The sequence below is a fragment of the Rutilus rutilus genome, assembly GCF_951802725.1.
Source record: "Rutilus rutilus genome assembly, chromosome: 15".
Taxonomy (NCBI): domain Eukaryota; kingdom Metazoa; phylum Chordata; class Actinopteri; order Cypriniformes; family Leuciscidae; genus Rutilus; species Rutilus rutilus.
In genome coordinates, this window is record NC_140220.1 from 8,138,463 (window position 1) to 8,159,340 (window position 20,878).

Consider the following 20,878-nt stretch of genomic DNA (forward strand, 5'->3'; position numbering starts at 1 on the left):
GCCAACACTAAAAAAAGGGTGATAATTTACAATATCAAGCTCCAGAAAAGACATAAAATATCATAAAAGTATCATGAAAGTAGTACATATTTTTAGTCATTGTTCATAGAAAATCTTGGTCAATGAGCACTACTGAAAAGTACAGCTAATTTTGTGTTTCACAGAATAAAGAATGTCAAAATATAATTTTTTAGGTGAACTATTCCTTTAAAAAGATGTTGCAACAATTTCATGAAATGTCTTTGTGAATATTCATCACATACTGCTTTATTGCATCATAAGTCAAATAATATGAACCATTAAATATGAATTTGTAGCTTAAAGTCCTTGAAAAACCTTTTGTTCCACTGCCTTGTGCTTCTTAATATTCTACAATTCTAATAAAATTAAAAGTATAATGTGACTGTGGATGCCTGGATGCTACATCTCACATTCTGTCTTATTATTACCCCAAAACATTCCCGGGTTTGCGTAGGGTTTACAAAGATCACGTCCTCTGTTGCCTTCATTCACGGCTATTTCATTTGATAGTTTTTTGCCTATTCTCAAACTGTTTCACTGTTGAAATAGGACCACTCATCAGGATAGATCAAATCTCCCATCCATCTGTTAATACAGCTGAAACTGATGGTATAAAAAGTTGCATCCATCAACCACGGGTAAAAAAGTTCAATTTAATTTCTGTAGAATCATATTAGAATCTCAATTGAAAAATAGAAATCTGAACCAGACTTTTCCTGGCATAAAGGTCATGTTTTTAACTTGTGTCAAGGTCAGATGCTGGCAACGGCTTGTACATTAATGTACATTTTGGGTATTACAAAATAAATTAACTGAATATCCAATGGCAACAGTACTTAATACCCATACCAAATGTCAAGAGTAATGAATCAAGAATAGAGAAAATAAAGATTAATGAAACATGGCAAGGCACAAACAATTAAGTTAACTAAAATGTGGATATTTCCTTGTGAATTTCCTTGTTAAATGCAGTTGCATTATACATTTGCAATACCAATGCATGTAGGCCTAATTAACTATTTAAATTTAATAAAAAAATAAAAAAGGATTTAAATAAATGTTTGTATAAATGTGTACTCAGTGCGGTATCAAGTACTTTTTTGACAGTAAAATAATAAACAAACAAACAAACAAATAAATAAATAACAGTTTGTCCCAACTGGGTGATGAATTTTAAACATTAAGCTTAAACATAAGGCCATCTTTGGGTGTTTTTTTTCCTTCTTCTTTTCTTACAGCAGGTGTTCAAACCAAAACACCATGGCAAATCCATATCTCTCATCTTTAATCCAGAGTCCATCCACACCACCGATCCATGAGTTATCTATGAGAACATGCTTACTGAACCGAAGACTCCACTTCACTCTGTATTTACCGCAGCGGTCAGAGCTCAATTAAACAAGCTGGCCTGTTCATGAAGACATCATCACTGACCTGAGCAGTGTACAATGACTCAATGTTTGTGCTTTATGAAGCAGGAAAGCTTTGGAAGTGTTTACCTTCACACTCTCAAATCGATCTGACTTACAATGACCTTATCATCACCTGCAATCATTCTCAGCCCTGAGTGGTAATATGCCTCATGCCCGGCCCTGGTTTGTTTTCACAGACAAATCACCTCACTTCCGACTTACCAGAATGCTGGTGTGTGTGTGTGTGTGTGTGTGTGTGTGTGTGTGCAGTCATGCCTGTCAGTAGAATTAGATGGTCCAATGGTGAAGGCTGTACTTCCTGTGATAGATGCGACATTTTAAGGATCTTATTTTCTGATCAGTCCTTATGGAGGTGAAACTGCAGGTCTTTATATTATGCTGAGAGAGCAGGTCAGGGCCGTCCGCTCGAGCTGTGGTGGTATATTACTGCACTGTCAAGGTTTTTTCTTTTTCTTTTTTACTGTGCTCTGGCAACATTGTAGGACTTACCATTTTTTTTATTTTAGATTTTATGTTCTTAGTATTGCAACAGTAATGCCTAAACATTTTAGCCACACATGCATTGCAATACATCAAACCTATTGCATGTATTTATATATTTATTTTACTGTTTTTACTATGCTAATTATTTTTATTTACATTTACATTATTATAATTATTTTTAAATATCATAATTTATTTCTGGTTTAATTCGAAAGTAAATAGTTCCCAATTTAAATTCAACTAAGTCCAGTCAGCTTAATGAATTTTAGCTTAGAAAATTATCTTAATTTGTAACTATTTTTCATCATGGCAATTTATTTTTTTAAATTTACTATTTAATTTTTTTAATTATATATATATATATATATATATTTCAAACATCATTTATTTGTATTAATTTATTTTGTTTATTTTTTTGTTTGAACTTTTAACTAAATATTCAGTTAGCTAAATTAAATTAATTCCAATCATCTTAATGAACTATATACAGTAACTTGGTTACAAATCATAAAATAGCTTATTCTCATTATTTAGTTTCACCAGTCTTATACTGTTACTGTCATGAGCCACTTCAGGCAGAGCATTACAGTGATGTTTATGTTTTAATACCTTCTGCTGAAGCTACACTCTTAAAATTAAAGGTTGTGTATTAGAATCTATGGTTCCATTAAGAACCTTTAATATCAATGCAATCTTTCCATTGCACAAAAAGGTTCTTTATAGTGAACCCTAACCCCCCCCCAAAAAAAACATTCTTTAAGTTATTAAAATGCTCTTCACTCTAAGAAAATAACAAGGTTCTTTTAAAGGGGACATATCATGCCAAATGCACTTTTTTAGCCCTTAAATGCATTTTGTTGTATATTTGGAGTGTTTACTTTAGAAGTACAGAAAATATGAAATTATTCTCTTCAGGTGCTTCGTTGATATCTTTATATTCTGTTTTGGTCATATTTTTCAACCTGTTCCGATTTTTCTGTTATCTATGACGTTTTTTGAACTATTACGTCACAGTATTTGCAGCGGAACTGCCAAATAAGGACATTGACTTCCGGCCCAACACTTCGAGCAATCCGCCATTTTTATTTCTTGCTGCAATTTTGTAGTCCAAGCTAAAGGATGCAGAAGTACGGAAGCGTATTGCATTCACTTGAGGAAAAAAAATCTACTCTGTTTTTCTGAATTAATGACTTAATTATCTCAGAATTACGAGATAATTTTCATGAAAATTTTTTTTTTTGCTCTGTTTTTCTGAATTAATGACTTTATTATCTCAGAATTCTGAGATAATTTTTTCTTGAAATAAAAATATTTGCTCTGTTTTTCTGAATTAATGACTTAATTATCTCAGAATTCTGAGATAATTTTTCATAAAAAAATATTTTGTTCTGTTTTTCTGAATTAACGACTTAATTATCTCAGAATTATGAGATAATTATTCATTTAAAAAAAATTGCTCTGTTTTTCTGAATTAATTACTTAATTATCTCAGAATTCTGAGATAATTAAGTCATTAATTCAGAAAAACAGAGCAAATATTTTTATTTCAAGAAAAAATTATCTCGTAATTCTGAGATAATTAAGTCATTAATTCAGAAAAACAGAGCAAAAAAATTTTTTTTCATGAAAATTATCTCGTAATTCTGAGATAATTAAGTCATTAATTCAGAAAAACAGAGTAGATTTTTTTTCCTCAAGTGAATGCAATACGCTTCCGTACAGAAGTTACGAGAGGGTAAGTTAAAATGTTCGGTTGTTGGATGTAGTAACCCACACGCTTCATTACACCGTCTAATGTAGATAAACTGCCGCGCTTGTGACAAGGGCGCATGTTTAACTGAAAGAACGAGCAGAGAGAGAGACCCGGTCGCGCGCGCGCTCACTCTCTCTCTTCAGAGCCAGGCGAAAGTGTAAACAAGACATCACCATCTCCAAACTAGACGCTGTCTTGCTCTCTCTCCCTCGCACATATTAATCAAAATAAATCGACACGGTGGTAAAATGTCGGAAGACCAAAGTTTCATGTGTAAATACAGTACACACCAGTGCGATACATCCATATGAAGACGTTGTTCTACAGGTTCGTCGTCTTCATTTTCATCTCGTTCCTGCTCCGACTCCGACTCTGGCTCGAACATGTAAGGCTGGCTGGACAAGTCTTCCGTTGTTGACATTTTGTTAATAACATGTGAATAAAAAGTTTCTGTGCCGCTAGATAATCGTATCTCTGCTATCAAACTACAAAAATGGCCGAAACGGGGTGGAGTTGAACCTCTGCAACCTTGAGAGGGGGCGGGGTATGAAGTGTCTCAATTGTATTTAAAGAGACCGCACCAAAACGAGTTGCTCTCAGATGCACATCAGTAAAAAATTTTTTTAGAAACATATTCAAAAAGTCATACATGTTTAAGTGTCCAAATACTTTTTGGGGCCACTACTGTTATGCACAAGTGTATGAGTGCTACCTAAAGAAATTGAAACTTTTTTTGATGACTTTGGCTGTCTAAATGTTAAAATAAAGTGTGTGTTAGACAGCTGTGACATGCTGAGTAGCTCTATGCTTGCTATAATTGCTTTGGTGGGAGGAGAAAGCCCCATTATTTCCACTTATCAGCCTGACACTGTAACGCCAATAGAAAGAACAGAGGAGTGAGCGGAGTGACAGGTGAACTCCAGTCGACGGTGCTTCTACTGACAACAAAGACTCCTCACATCTGCCTTCAAGCTGCTGTGAAGAACAGGTCTTTTATAGATATAGCTATCATTACGGTAGTGTAACGTCCCTCTTGTGCCATGAGCTCAGTTTGTCATAGCCTCAGAAAGCAATACTGTAATCCACAACATCATTAATGTTTATGTCCATAAGGGAAGAATAGAGTTTTATGTTTACTTGGATCTCAGTATTATTGGCTTGGTGTATAAGGCTCTGTCAAGCAAATGACAAATCTGAAAACAATCTGACCCCAAAACAAAAGGCTTTATCCTGAAGAGATGCTTTAAATTTCCTGGAAATATATAGCCAGTGGAAGTTTGGGGTTTTCAGCATAAACAACATCTGATTGCCTGTCATCTGTCTGCCTGTAGATGTCAACACAGGTGAGAAAAGACACAAAAATAGCAGGTGGAAATCATTTCTCACTTGCACAATCACATCTTTTTAAACGGTGAGATCTCCGTTGAGTACATCTCTGTGTTATTTCCCGTTATCAGAAAGAAGATCTCACTTTCTGACTTCAATTTGCAGCTCTACCATAATCAGACCTTCTCCATCGAATGGTTTATGACAGCCACAGAAACCTGACTGAAATTGTTATTCTGGAGGAGTTGTGTATGTGTGATGTACATGTTAAAGGAGCATTTCACCCGTGGGAACATTAATCTTTATTGAAAGTGGGTCATATATGTAGTCGAAATGTAACATAAATTTCGAATTTGGTGCCTTCTTGACTGAGGAAAGTCAAAGTAACTTTAGGGCGCATATGTATGGAAGACAACAACTCCCACAATGCACCACATTGCACAGCTCCGCAAGCCACTCCCACTAATCCAGAACACCGCCTATGAGGTTTCCGCCTATCAGAGAAATCACTCTTCCGTCTACAAGGCTAGCAAACACCAGAGCTTGAAATTCATTTCACATAAAATTTCTAGTTAGTTGGCGAACTCATTAGTGAATTACTCCTTGTTTGTATTTCTTTCGAAATGGTGAATTATTGCATGGTACCGGGATGTTCAGTCCGCGACAGGCAGGTCTTCTGCCTCGGCTGCAGAAGCCGCCTCCTGTTCCTCCATCAGCCTCAGCTGCTCTTCGCTATATTGCGGCTCGTAAAGGTAGCCACGAACATCTGATTCAAGCATCAGACTTTCGAAATCCTCTTCTTCCATATCATATTGAGTACCTTCCGCCATTGTTGTAACTTCACATCTGGCTCCACAGTGCCTGTTAGCTTAGCTTCAAACAAGATGGCGGATATTGCTTTTAGTTTCTGCAAGTGAAATCCCACCCACTGATTTGTAATAGGTCTGTAGCGTGAGTGGGTCCCACCCCTTGGAAAAATGAGGAACGAGTGTTTGTAGTCTCAACCCCTCTACAAAGATATGGGACTTCCTGCTTAGATTGACGCAAAATAAAGATTTTTACATCATTATAAGCAGGAACTGCAAAACTGAAATCCGTATTTCTCCCGTCTCAGGGAGACCATTCAAAAATATGACTGGGTTTCTAACGATACAAAGCTAATGCAAATGGGTGAACTGTCCCTTTAAGGACCCTTAAACCATCAAAAAGCAAAGCTTTTTCACTAAAACCAATGTTTGCATCTATTAAATGCCTGAAATAATTATTCAAAAACTCACTTAATAAAATGGTCACTTGTTTAGTTCCTGAATGAATCTGTGTTTTTTAACAAATTGTTTGAAAAAATGATTCAACGACTCACTATTGTTGGAACCATGTGACCTGCAGAATGAGCTCGTTAAATCCATTTTTTCAGCATTTAGATGTAATATCACAGTGGGATTTTATCAAACAGCAATAAATACAATTATGAAGGAATCATTTTCATTACTTTATTTGTCAGATGCTGAAACGTTAATTTTATTAGTATACTGTATGTGGCAAACGAACCAATGAACTCATGGTGATAGTACCATTTTCTATCACATAAATAAGTCATATTGTCAAATTGTAATTGTCATGCGAAAAAAAAAAAAAAAAAGTAAACTTTTACAGTAAGCAGAGGCCAATCAGGATATGACTATCAGTAGCATGCCAAATACATCACTGCATATTTTCTTGTTAAATCAAACCAATGACTTGACACAATTGAAGACGGTTATGTATAATAAATGGGGTGAGGACAGGACCTCTATATGACAGATATTATTATCACAGGGTTTCATTTGTAATACAACAAGGCCATGAAACATTTATCAAATTCTCCTGCTGTAATTCAGCAGCTCGTCATATGATATGGCTCTCTTCTTTATGCGTGTCTCTTTCTCCATTTCTTCTGTGTAAAGAGGATTCAGTCTATGTGTGAAAACGTCTCAGGTTACGATTGTAACCTATGTTCCCTGAGAATAGGGAACGAGACACTGCGTCAGAACGCTATGGGGAATGCCTCCACGTGAACCGGTGTCTGAAACGCTTATCTAATCACAGCAATCCTATTGGCGGAAAGACGCAGTGTCTCGTTCACTGTTCTCAGGGAACATAGGTTACAGTCGTAACCTGAGATGTTCCCTTTCGAAAGGGATATCGCACTGCATCAGAATGCTATGGGGAACGATCTACCCACACTGCCATGCTGAGGGGAGTGCGTGCCAAATTATGGCTGTGACAAAAAACGGCAGTTGCACTGAAATGCCAAAAACACTTCCCCTTCGGTTCCCTACGGCCACTGCCCGAGCTTCATGCTAAGCGAGGAAGTAACTTTGTGCTTTCACACGAAGGGCTTAACCCTGAGCCAGCTCAAGGGCATGGATGCCACAGCCCGAATTTAGAGGGGGGTTCCTTTAAGGGAATAAGGCCAGGGGGTCCAAAGGAGTCCTGTCCAGTCACTTTCTGAGGGGGACATGAAGTCAACCCCAAATGCCACCAGGGAGGCTGACCTGGTCTAATTTAATGACCTAGTCTTGCCAACAACCTATCTGTTTCTTATACAGAGCCTCTAACACTATTTGCCTCACTAGTGGAGGCATCCGATAGGGAGGACTGCAGATAGTGGCAGGCCCGGATCATTGAGACGGGCATCCTGGAGAGTAGAACTCAGCATAGAACTCAGCTCAACTCTAACCCTTGCAAACGAGGGGAATGACTCTACTCGACCCTGGATCTACACAGTGCTTCAGAGCCCTGTGGAGGCTGGGCGCTCTGAAAGGGACCCCAATAAGGGGTGCGCCTCCAGCTCTAAGGTTTACATTGCCAACAAGCAGTGTACTCAGCAGAAGTGCTATCGACCCTTTAAAGCAAGGGGATTACAATCTTACGCTACTGGACTATCGAGGAGGCCTACTGTAAGGCCTACAGCTTCGAATGTCACGGGTGTCAGCTTAGGCAGTGCTTCGGCTCTAAGGGAGCATACTCAACCATCCCAAGTGGGAGGGAGTAAGTAATCTGTCTCTTCCTGAGCCTGGGTGGTGAAGCGTGATATCATACGAGCTAGGGGTAACAAAGTACTCTAAATAAAGACCCTAACAAGGGAAGTACTATCAGCATGACCCTGAGGAATGTATCAGGGTCAAGGCTTATTATCTTGTATTTTTACAAGACAGATTTTACATTCTCTACTAAACCCAAGGAAATGGAGGCCACTATGAGCGGCCAATGACATTCAACCTTATGACTTGAATTATTATATTCAAGGGGCTCAGCGGATAAAATTGACCTTTTTCAACACTGACCTACAACACTCAGCTCTAAAGGGCGGAGGCCTGAGCATACTGCTTCTTACTTTCTAGAGAGAAAAGGCCTGACAACGCCCATGAGATATCTGCATGGGAGGCTTTTTGAAGATAGCCTGCTACCTATGTGGCTATCTACCCTGTAACACCACTAGCATTTTTACGCCTAGTGCAAAAGGCAGGCCATTGGCTATACGACTCTTGTAGTAAGAGGAGGCCAGTACTAGGAACAACTAGATCAGGGTTCACCAATCTCGGTCCTGGAGGGCCGGTGTCCTGCAGAGTTTAGCTCCAACCCCAATTAAACACACCTGAACCAGCTAATCAAGGTCTCACTAGGCATACTAGAAACTGTATGTGTGTTGGAGCTGGTTGGAGCTAAACTCTGCAGGGACAGCGGCCCTCCAGGACCGAGATTGGTGAACCCTGAACTAGATTTACAGAAATAAATTATCCTGATGGGCTCTAGCTCTAAGGAGCCTACACTCAGATACCGAGAGGCTCGAGGCGAGAATGCTTAGCAAACCGCCACCAATTTCCTAGTTACTAAACCTAAGCCATAAATCGAGGTGACACACAAATATAGTGACTGAAGTTCAGAGCTATAATCTCAACGACTCTCTAAAGTGAGGGGAGAACTGCGGCTCTAGTATAAGGTGGCTATCAAGGTGGCCTGAAGAGGGCCAATGCTTGACTTTGTAGTTCAATCTGGAACTTGACAGAGCAGTGGCCTCAGTAGAATAACTCCTCGGTGGCCTCACTAAAGAATTTTCCATACAGCCAACCTGTTCACTACTAGAGATTGGCACTACCTGTTATATAAGCCTGACGACTCTAACATAAGAGGAGGCCTATGGGAAGGGTATGCATAGCCTACCTATATGTCGGAACTTCAGGGCCCTAATTCACCATTGTATGATAACCATATTTACCACCCCCTTTATACTTCCTAACAGGGAACCATGGCCTATTATTCAACCTTACTAAAAACTCACGTAAAGGGAGAAGACCTACAGAGCTCAACCTGCTGCCCATAGAGCGATGGCCTAAATGACATTCACAAAATGGAGGCCTATCACCATAAGAGCACGAAAGAGCACCCATGCCTTTCCGATCTCATTGTGTAGATCCGGCAGGAATGGAAGGCTCACAAGAGCTGAAGCTTTATGGCTGGAGAGAAACCATTAGTGAAGTCTGTCACGAGCAGTCTCTTCCCTCACGCGCTCCAACAACAGCAGATGCCTCATTGAAGCGTGTTCCATAACACTCAACAGCTTAACATACGCGGTGCAGGGTGGCTGTAAGGGTTTGGGTTGTATATCCTCTACACCCTGATCAGCCATGTCCTGCTCTTTTGGGCTGGTTGTTTTTATACACAGTAGAGCACTTGCTGCTGGATCAGAGGATGTTAGTGACAACACATCCTCATCCTGCAGCCCACTCTCGTGAGTCTCTGAAGGGCGTAAGAGAATAACAACTCTCTCAACCTCCTCAGTGAGCTCCCTCTGAAAATCCCCACGATTCCAGTCTCTGCTCTGCCTCAGCGCGAGCTGGACCTGAATCGCCTGGTATTGATGTCTGTCCCTCTTCCCTCGAGAAGAGAGCAGACGAGAGTGGAGTTTTCTCAAGGGAAAAAACTCACAGTGGCACAAACAGATACCTCAGGAACAGATCGTGCATGCTCTGAGCCCAAACAAATAAACACACAAGTTGTGTGTCATCAAGTATCAATATCTTAGATACGGATGCACACACTTCCTAAACCGTTTTTTCACAAGCCATGATTACCCTTTTTGAAGTTTCAGGTTGAAGCGTACAAGCAAAACAGTCCCTGAAGACGAAAATAAGTTGTTGACAAGTTCTCCAGGCTCCCCTTATATACTTCCGGGTCACACTAGTGATGATGTCATAGGCTGTCGCCGGCCAATAGGATTACCGTGATTAGATAAGCGTTTCAGACACCGGTTCACACGGAGGAGTTCCCCATAGCGTTCTGAACCCATGAGTTTCACTGCATACATCATTTCACTTCAACCCTGATAAACCCACACACCAAGCAGGCAAATCAATGCATATATTCTCAGTTTGATTACCTCGCTATCACTGCTGGTGTTTATTAAAGGTCATTGCCTCCTCACACTACAATACAAACAAAATCGAGATTAATAAGACCTTTGTGCATAAAATGTATTCCTCTGCTGTGCCTGGTAAAAGTGTCGTTATTTTTAATATGATGCTGCTGGGGTTCTCTGCGTGCTTGTTAATTGATTGTCTTGTTTGGGTTTTTGGACAGCTGGAAGGCCTGAAGGCACAGAACCATCTGAGTGCTGCGAGAAAACTGGCGTCACCCTTCGCTTTTATGTGGGTTCACAAAGGCCCCATTTAGATCTGTTATTGACAACCGACTCAAGTGACGCAGTCATTACAAAGCTATGTTTAACTATATTTCTCAGTAACACAGTGGTAGCGTTTCTTTTGTTGAATCATGAATAGCTTTTCAGTATTTCAGCAATCATGTCCTGTACTTTTTGTCAGCTGTTAATCAGAAATAACAGTGTCTGCTGAATGAATGTTTTGAGTCGGTTCTTTTCAAAGAATCAGTAGCTGCGTTTACAATCGACTTAGTCTTACAATACTTTTGGGAGAGACAATTGCTGCCAATGGTTTCTTCCATAGGCTTACGATGATTTTTTATGTTATTTTTTGGAGACGCAGCCTTGGTTAGCAAAACTGAATCGGTCTTGTTCATTCTGATGGCTCACTTCAACACCAAATCATTTAGCTCATTTTCTCACTATATGTAAACAGGATACTATAGGGCTAAACAGCATTTTGAATGACTTGATCATTCAAGCCAAATTGAAAAGTAATCAAAAATGCATGAGACAAGATTGTATTTTTAGTGTAAATGCTTACATCATATCAACATGCAGCACATAGTAAATGATGTATGGAGTCATAAAATCAAAGACCCTCATCACAAGTGGTCACAAGAGACAAATTTGTGACTACATATGTAAACAGCAATCTGTCCCAGCTGTCCACTTGTGATTGGATCACCGAGATGGATGATAATTTCATGTGTAAACAGGCTCAAAGAAATTAAATTTAGTCCTTCCTTATTTTCCTAAGGTTGGAAGACTTCTCATGGGAAAATATTATATGCATATTCTTTGTGAGGGGATTTTGGAAATATATCTTAAGGATTTATTTTAAAACAGGCTTCCATTTGGCCACTTGAGAAACCAATTGCATCTATTGACAAAAAGATTGAAGAACCCTCAAACAGTAATTGTGTTCTGCATGATGCCGAACTCCACAGGCTACACTGGTGCATATCAAAACAGCAGAATAATGTAATTTTCTGTAACATGATGTGGAGGGAGAGGAGTCAGACACAGTGGGATTAGTGATGACATGCCCCAGAAAGGCTTTTATTTCAAACAGAAATATGAAGTATAAAGTTGATACACAGGAGAAACGTGCCCTTGGGTGATTAAATCTACGGGGTACAAAGAAAATGAGCCATGGTGTCTTCTAATAAATCGGACTTTTTGTGTTTCGGGGCTGTGTGCGCAAAACGAGCAACTGCCATTGAGATGGATGGGAGTGTTGACAGATTTCTCCAGGTATATTAGACCTTCTTGGTAGGCAGAAGGTGAGCTCATCTCACACACACACACACAAACAGCAAAATGTTCTGATATGCAGAACTAGACTGATGATCATTAGAAAGATGAGGTATTTCCATTTCAAGCGTTATAGTATTATATACCACGGCTTAAAAATACAGCTCGACCGCTGTATAACTTCAGGCTACTATTGCAAATTTCCATTTAATTAAAATATATATATATATATATATATATATATATATATATTTTAATTAAATGGAAATTTTAATATAATATATATATATATATATATATATATATATATATATATATATATATATATATATATATATATATATATTATATTAAAATATTATTCTCTTTTTAAAGGAAAATAACATTTGACAAATATGTGTGTAAAAATACGGAAAATGCTATTTTAATAACAATAATTGTAAAATAAATATATACTAGCCTATATTTTCATTAATTTTTGGGCTGAGTAAAAAAATGTTAAGCATATATTATATTATATTATATTATATTATATTATATTATATTATATTATATTATATTATATTATATTATATTATATTATATTATATTTAATTCAAAGTTTGGGGTCATTACAATTGTATAAAGTTTTTGAAAGAAGTCTCTTATGCTCACCAAGCCTGCAGTAAAAAAGTAATATTGTGAAATAGTATTAAAATACAAACTAACTTTTAATATATTTTAAAATGTAATTTATTCTTGTGATGGCAAAGCTGAATAGAAATATTTTGTCTCACACACACACACATAAACCTGTGAGATTGCATGTGCATTGTCATCTTTGTTGTAGTCTTTCCTGTCTTTGGGAAAAATCCAATGGGAATCGAGGCAGGTTGTGCATGCGTACTAGCATTCTGGTAGCGTACATAAGTGCGTATTCGGCTCAGACACTAAATCAATTAACAGGAAACAAAGGCCTGCTGTCAGATGCTGTGATGAAACGTTCATGCAAAGATGCCCATGGCCTGTAGTAGCGATTCGCAGATGAACTCCATTAAAGTTTCTAAATGGTTTTTCAGGGTGTGCAATGAAGCCTGTTCCCAGATTTTACATAAAACAGGTGAGAGAGTTATGAAAACAAAAGAGGTAAACAATGAGCTGTTACATCCCATGAGTAGCCTGATGACAGATGCCTCGAGGGAGTATGGAGAAATGCAGGCTCCCCGCAGGACTCGCTTTTTCTCTCTCTCACTCTCCCCAGGTCTCTGTCTCTCTAACACATTCATACACAAACACAGTGGTTCAGGCAGACACCTGCTGGTAGTTTTCTAGCTGACTGCTCTCAGAGTCTGTCGAGGCATACATCTGGTGGAGAAGCGGGCCGTTGTGCTCTACAGAGCTCAGCAATGTGATAATTTGCAATCGTGAGCTCGGCTACATTCTACAGGGCATCAGGGCTCTAATGAAAATCACAAGTCTACAATGAAAACAGGCCCAGAAGGGGATGTAAATGGCTCCCATCATGCATATCAGAAATACTGAAGACAGATGTTCTTTTTTCACATGGGTCACAGGGCTCTGCCATTCACTATAAAGTTCTGTTAGCTTGGCTGGCCACAGTGTTTCAAATACTGAACGTAATTTTTTACTGTTATTTTTTTTTTATCTCATCTTATTGTGCAGCAACAATTATAAGTAAATAATTCATGAATTTATTTCATTTTTTTGAGTGGCCCGCCATAGTAATATGTGTAACCAATGGTGTAAGTTCTGGGTGGGACTCTCTTTTGACCAAACAACAGAGTGTTTGAAAACATTTTTTGAAAGAAAGTAATAGCTACTTTTATCCAGCAAGGATCCATTAAATGAATCAAAAGTGCATAAAGACTTTTATTATGTTATGTTATATTATTTATTCTATTTCAAACAAATGCGGTTGTTTTGAACATTCTATTTATCAAAGAATCCTGAAAAAATGATCAGTTTCCATTAAGCTGCACTTTATTGGTTTGAACACTGAAAATGATAAGACATGTTTCTTGAGCAGCAAATCAGCATATTAGAATGATTTCTGAAGGATCATGTGACACTGAAGACTGGAGTAATGATGCTGAAAATTCAGCGTTGCCATCACAAGAATAAATTACATTTTAAGATGTACTGTATACAAACAGAGAACAGTTATTTTAGACTGTAATAATATTTGCCAATTATACTGTTTTACTGTAATAAATGCATGCCTTGATGAGCATAAGAGACCTTTTTCCAAAATAGGATTAGTTCACTTAAAATTTTTAATTCTGTTATCATTTACTCACCCTCAAGTTGTTTCAAACATGTATGAAATTCTTCCTTCTGCTGAACACAAAGGAAGATATTTTGAAGAATGTCAGTAACCAAACAGTTGATGGACCCCATTAACTTCCATAGTATTTTTTGGTTACTGACATTCTTCAAAGTTCAGCAGAAGAAAGAAATTCATACAGGTTTGAAACAACTTGAGGGTGAGTAAATGATAACAGAATTTTCATTTTGAAGTGAACTATTCTTTTAAGAAAGTTTAAATCACACCTACTAGTGCACTTCTTAAAATGTTTACGTACTAGGTCAGTAGGCGGTAGAGTACACCGTTTTGCGGCTGTTCAACCACATTCAACCACATGAGCATCTACTCTATGAAAGCAATCTGGTCGAATGTGTTGGACTACCTCTGGAAGTGGCCAAAAATAGACAAGCTCAAAAAAAGAAATAAAAAAAATGTTTGCCCCTTTTTTACACCTTCATTTACCACAGTCCACTTGTGATCCGATTTACAAAAATGCTTCTTAGTACAAGGTGTAAACAAGGCCTTGGACAGCTACCTAGTTGGGATACAACAGTTAAGGGATTAATGCTTAAAGTGTAAGTTGCAGGTTAACCACCACAGCCAATTAATGTGTAAATTAACGTGCTCTATTTATATATATTAAATTATTTCTGTCTTAAAATGCGTTAAAATAACATTTATTGGGGTTTCTTCGAAGGTAGCGTGTTTTTTCAGTTACTGGGTGATGACGTCACAAGAGGAACTCGCAACCCATACTCTGCTAGATTCTTACTGTATTATGGCTGTTTGGAGAACGACTGAGGATGTGGGAAACCATCAAATTCTTTATGGACCACAGCTCTACAATTTTTAACCGGTCAGGCGTGAGAGAGGGGAGCCATGGCACTCAAAGAGTTATTAATGCTTGGTGTGAGGAGAATTAGTGGAGGGCTGGCCAGGTGTCCTGGCGAGTAACGTTAGCTACGTTAGAGCTAGTCTAGCCTGGTGCAAACTTAACCCGGATAATATAACGGAACAAGCAAGTCTTTTCAAAATATTGCCGTCATGTAGAATAGCAAGGAGGGACAACGACTAAAGACATTATATACTTACAGTAAGTCAGTCCAAATCAGAGCTGTAACGTTAGAGATGCACACACTGCACAGGCACCAATCGCTAGTCTCATCGACGCCTCAAACGTCATGTAATACCCTTCCTCAATCCACGCGTTATCAATTTCTCACGATTTAATTAGCGATGTTTATTGTCAGAAAAGAAAAAGAGAGATCGATGTCCCCATCACTGTGTTTGTGTGGGCTATGCCACCCAGTTGAATCAGCAGTGGAGAGTATGTGCTGCCGTGAGGTGAACGCGTTTTGGAGTTTAGTGGAACAGCTCGACCTGCGACCGGCTGATCTGATGTGCCTGAACCCGTTTGTTTTGCGAAATGCTTATTCTCATTTCAGGCAGGATCACGGTCCCCTTGAAGTCAGCACACACGAGTATGTTTACAATGGAGTTATTTTATCCATAATTTTTTTTATCAAATAAAACATACAACCAACTTTTCTGAAGTTATGTAAGGCGAATAGCTGCTAGCGTATGGTAACTCTACTAGTGAGTTCCTCTTATGACGTCACGCCCCATCTAGTGGAAGGGAGCGGTTAAAACCACTGTTAAAAGTGCCAACTTTTCATATTATATCAGCATTTTGGTATAAAAAACAATGGTGGGTGGTTTTTATCTTTGTTTAATAAACACATTGCATTACTTAGTGAAAAATTTAACCTGCACCTTACACTTCAAATGAAAGCAGTCTACATTACTGGGACTAGCCTGAAATTAAACAAAAAAAAATTAAACAAAAAAAAAGCCTATCGCGCCGGCGTGATTGTCGACCCCAGGGGATTAAATGAAAGCAGTCTACATTACTGGGACTTTAAAAAAAAAGTAAAAAAATTAAATAAACTAAGTTCAGTATCACCCAATCCTTTATCCCAAGATATGATTCTATACTTGCGTGACTGTAAAAAAGCATTACAAAAAGCCAACAAGTGACCTCAGAGGGGTTTGGCCATCAATATATGCAGCTAGTCCAGCCATAAAGTCCTATGTAAAGCCTCAAACAGACAGAAGCTAAATCCTTAATTTGATCTGTGATACATGAACAGGGGCCCAAGTTAATGACTAGAACTTGGCAAATACAGCACTGCACCTCATCGTGTGCACGGACTTAAACCGGCTTACCGGTGAGGCCGATTCAACGCACACAACATTGGACTGGAACACACACTAACATTTGTAAGTATATATTGATTTTCAGTGCTTTCTATTTAATATACTTTAGGTTGTCATTTGATCTTGCTTGTTTTAGTTTACATTGTGAGCAATTCTATCCAATGCTTTCATAGAGGGTCTAGAAGGTATATTTTGTGGTGTATCCTGCCTTGTATAGGCAGAACGTTACAAAGTTAGATGGCTTAGGCAGAAACTTGGCTTGTTTAGTTCAAGTTAAGAATCTCAATGCACAAAAGAAAAGTTTAGTAGTGCAGAAGTCAAACTAAGAACAGTCATGAAACATCCAACTCCAGACAGAAATGAATACCAAAGAGAAAAATGTTGAGTTTCATGAAGTTTATTAAAACAATACAATTCACTTGACCAGGTTAACTTGTCCACTAGACACCACAGTTTGCCCACTAGAGATGGTCTTGACGTGCATGTCTCTTCCTGTAAAAAGTGGTAGAAGCATGAGGGGCATTTAAATAAATGCTCAGTTCCTGAAGTCAACTTACAGCAAGCACTCACTTTTCCTAGTGCAACTTTGCTCACAGGAGCCAGAGGAGGGATGGCACACCGCTGTACTACAGTGGATGAAGATCTAACAGAGGGGGAAGGGTTAAGCCATAGAATTCACTGTAAAAAGCACTAATATTAAGAGTTGAGGTAAGGCTGCAGAGCATACGGTTTCCTGCAGAGGAGCCAGTGATGCTGGATCTACAAATGTGAACATCTTCACAACAAAGCGCTTGTAGTGGGTCGGGAACTGAAGACCAGATGATCCAGCCACTGGAACCAATGTGGTCAGGTAACGATCATCCCGGTAAGGGCATCTGAAAGGCAAAGAGGCAGTCAGAAGGGCCTTACAGCACACCAGATGGATAAAGACTGGCCTTACTCACCCATCAACCAGAAGATCCCATTGGGGTAGACTGAGTGGACTGGGGGTTGATGTCGCCCAGCAATGTCCCAGCATCAGGACAATGTTGGGGTCGGTCCTCTCCAAAATGTGCACCTCAACATACACAGGCTCCCGCAGGACTTTTGTAACTGGATAATCAGCGTCACTGTAGTAGGACGTGTACGCCTCGTCCCCTGAGGAAGAATACAGTGTTTAACTAGAAACTGGAGTTTTAGAAAGGCTTTAGGCATACTTGGGACAAACACTTACCTTCTGCACAGCCTTTGGTGACACATTGACCATTTGCCAGTCTAAGCTCCACCCTGAGGGGTCCAGGAGCAGCTACTGGTGGAGGTGGAGGAACAGTGTTGACCTCCACAACCAGAGCTTCCACAGAGGTACCAGAGTACCTACACTGGAAGAGAAGCCTGGACAAACAGTGAGCTTGTAGCATTTGTCAATGATTCACATTTATGATAAAGCATACATCACTTACTCAAAATGGCTGTCCCTTGTAATGGAACCAAGTGGTCCAATACCCACTTCATATGAGGAGGTCATTCTGTTTTCATACACCACATATCCACTGTCCTCCTGCAAATAGTAACATTGTTGGCATCCAATCCATTCTAACCCATGCAGAACAAAACCACAAGCAGCTACTCACCATCATGCTTGTGCCACATGCAGTGACAGGGAACTGGTATATAGCAAAAAAAGGTGTGGATCCCACAGGACTGCAAGCTGGATCACTTCCACCCAGGAGACGGACTGAATCCAGGCTCAATCGAGGCAGCGTAACATCTCTAGCCACCACTACCACAAACTGACCATCTCTTATACACTGGACAGTCACTGGAACAAGTTACAAGAGCAGGTTATTGCTGAGGATCAGTTTAACATGAATGCCTCTACATTGACTCTACACTCTTACCTGCCTTCCCATAGTAACACTGCTGTCCATTAAAGCAGCAGTTGATAGCAGCACACTCAGCACCACTGATACCAGGTGGTCCACATTGAATCTGCTCATAATCAGCTACAGTACATTTGTCAAGGGGCTCTGCCTGTGCCACTGACTGCTTAGGCTGAAACTGCTGAGGAAACTGTTGACTAGCTTGCGGTTGAACTGACTGAGGAAACTGTTGACTAGCTTGCTGTTGAACTGGCTTTTGAACCTGCTGAGGAAACCATTGACTAGCTTGCTGTTGAACCTGCTGAGGAAACCGTTGACTAGTTTGCTGTTGAAATGGCTTTTGAACCTGCTGAGGAAACCATTGACTAGCTTGCTGTTGAACTGGCTTTTGAAACTGCTGGTCAGTTTGCTGGAACATCAGAGCTTGAGGATTCTGGGGCAGAGCACTCCACTTCGGAAAAGCATGACTGAAAGCACAGAACCAAACACAAAGTGCCAGAGACTGAACAGCACACCAACTTCCTGCCATTTTTCAACAGCTAGTCACACTGCTGAGGTGCTGCCCTTTGGTCCTTTTGTACTCTACAGACTTTGGCTAATTAATGATAATCCCACCCTCTTCATTAAGTCATGATTCTCCAGACTTGCACGAGTGGGAGTTTATGCAACTAGGTGATTCTATTGTTTCTTAAGTCAGTTTTTCCCTTTTGAACATACATAAAACCACATTGAGCTGAATTCAGAATAGTATGCTAGTACTATTTCTGCCATTCTGAATTCAGCCTTTTTTTATATTAGATGATTTAGCTAATCTGGATTGTTTTTTTTTCTTTGAAACACATCATAGTTTTCTCATGGCAACAGGCCTATATATTTTAAGAAAGTTTAAATCACACCTGCTAGCGCACTTCTTAAAATGTTTACGTACTAGGTCAGTAGGCGGTAGAGTATACCGTTTTGCGGCTGTTCGAACACATTCAACCACATGAGCATCTACTCTATGAAAGCAATCTGGTCGAATGTGTTGGACTACCTCTGGAAGTGGCCAAAAATAGACAAGCTCAAAAAAATAAAAATAATTAGCCCCTTTTTTACACCTTCATTTACCACAGTCCACTTGTGATCCGATTTACAAAAATGCTTCTTAGTACAAGGTGTAAACAAGGCCTTGGACAGCTACCTAGTTGGGATACAACAGTTAAGGGATTAATGCTTAAATGAAAGCAGTCTACATTACTGGGACTAGCCTGAAAAAAAAAAAAAAAAAAAAAAAATCAGTATCAACCAATCCTTTATCCCAAGATATGATGCTATACTTGCATCACTGTAAAAAAGCATTACAAAAAGCCAACGAGTGACCTCAGAGGGGTTTGGGCATCAATATATGCAGTTATGCTAGTCCAGCCATAAAGTCGTATGTAAAGCCTCAAACAGACAGAAGCTAAAACCTTAATTTGATATGTGAAACATGACCAGGGGCCCAAGTTAACGACTAGAACTTGGCAAATAGTAAAGTTGTAGCGTGGCCACATAAAGGGAATATTTACAAGACGGCTTATTAAACTAAAGAGTTATATATGTCAGATGTTCTTATATTACAGAATCCCTGGGTTTTTGTTGCCCCTGTCAAATGTTGGTCTTACTGTTTTTTTCTGAGCGAGAGTCTTGATCGTTACACCTGGGAATCCCCGTGACGTCATACTTCAGCTGATCAACTTCACTTCCGTTAAAGGGAGCCGGCTTACCGGCATTCAGGAGTAACTTTACTATTGCTCTTTTGGATTAGCGATCGATCGCACTACACGCTTGGCTGTCATTGACTCTTTGTGGAGATATACTTGCTGGATTATTTCACCTTGGAGATTGCTTCACAGGACAGCACTGTTCCTAATCATGTGCACAGACTTAATGGCTTACCGGTGAGGCCGATTTAACGCACACACATACACAACATTGGACTGGAACACATACATTTTTGTATATATTTGTAGCGTATGAGCATATCATTCATTCATTGGTTCTGAATCATGGCTCGTTGAATCTGAACACAAATGCACATTCCTTTTTAAAATCCAAGCTCTAGCCTCTGAACTCCCAAATACAAATGATGCGTTAGGCGCCAACCAGTCGGCGCTGGATAGTCTTGGTGGCAACTTTTATGGCTCTCCCGACACTTTATGGCACCTTGGAGTATTACCAGAACAACACGACACAGCGTCTTCTCCTGGCTTTGCAAGCTTCAAAGGAATTCCAATGCACCCCTCTCTCTCTCTCAGCCAGAGAGATAACGGAACTTTCTACGTGACATTCCAGACACACACACATACACACGCACAACACCAACCATGGACCTTTTCAGATAAAATTACCTTTAAATGTATTAAATGTATCCCTTTTTGTGCTTCGATGTCTTCACATGTCATATTGGAGTAGCTACAATTTTTATTGGGTGTTAATCAGACTCTATATGCTCGTAATTATGAATAATCCTGTATCTCTGTATTCCTGCCTTGCAAAATTATAATT

General features: G+C 39.3%; 1 protein-coding gene across 1 annotated transcript; it reads right to left on the bottom strand.

The window, feature by feature from the left end:
- Positions 1-16,870: 16,870 nt before the first annotated feature.
- LOC311304958 (zona pellucida sperm-binding protein 4-like) lies at positions 16,871-18,926 on the bottom strand. The gene is made up of 8 exons (XM_084432357.1): positions 18,371-18,926; positions 18,104-18,291; positions 17,933-18,030; positions 17,707-17,864; positions 17,438-17,630; positions 17,221-17,368; positions 17,064-17,136; positions 16,871-16,985 (listed from the first exon to the last, which is right to left on the bottom strand). The coding sequence occupies exons 1-8, from the start codon at positions 18,879-18,881 to the stop codon at positions 16,909-16,911; spliced, it is 1,446 nt and encodes a 481-aa protein (XP_084288483.1). The 5' UTR covers positions 18,882-18,926; the 3' UTR covers positions 16,871-16,908.
- Between the last annotated feature and the right edge of the window lie 1,952 nt (positions 18,927-20,878).

What these genes read in the sequence shown, in the direction of transcription:
- LOC311304958 (XM_084432357.1), bottom strand. Translation starts at nt 18,881, where the DNA reads ATGGCAGGAAGTTGGTGTGCTGTTCAGTCTCTGGCACTTTGTGTTTGG. An exon ending in CATGTGGCACAAGCATGATG is followed by an intron (nt 18,031 to 18,103) that starts GTGAGTAGCTGC and finishes TACTATTTGCAG; the next exon opens with GAGGACAGTGGATATGTGGT. An exon ending in TGGGATCTTCTGGTTGATGG is followed by an intron (nt 17,369 to 17,437) that starts GTGAGTAAGGCC and finishes TTTGCCTTTCAG; the next exon opens with ATGCCCTTACCGGGATGATC.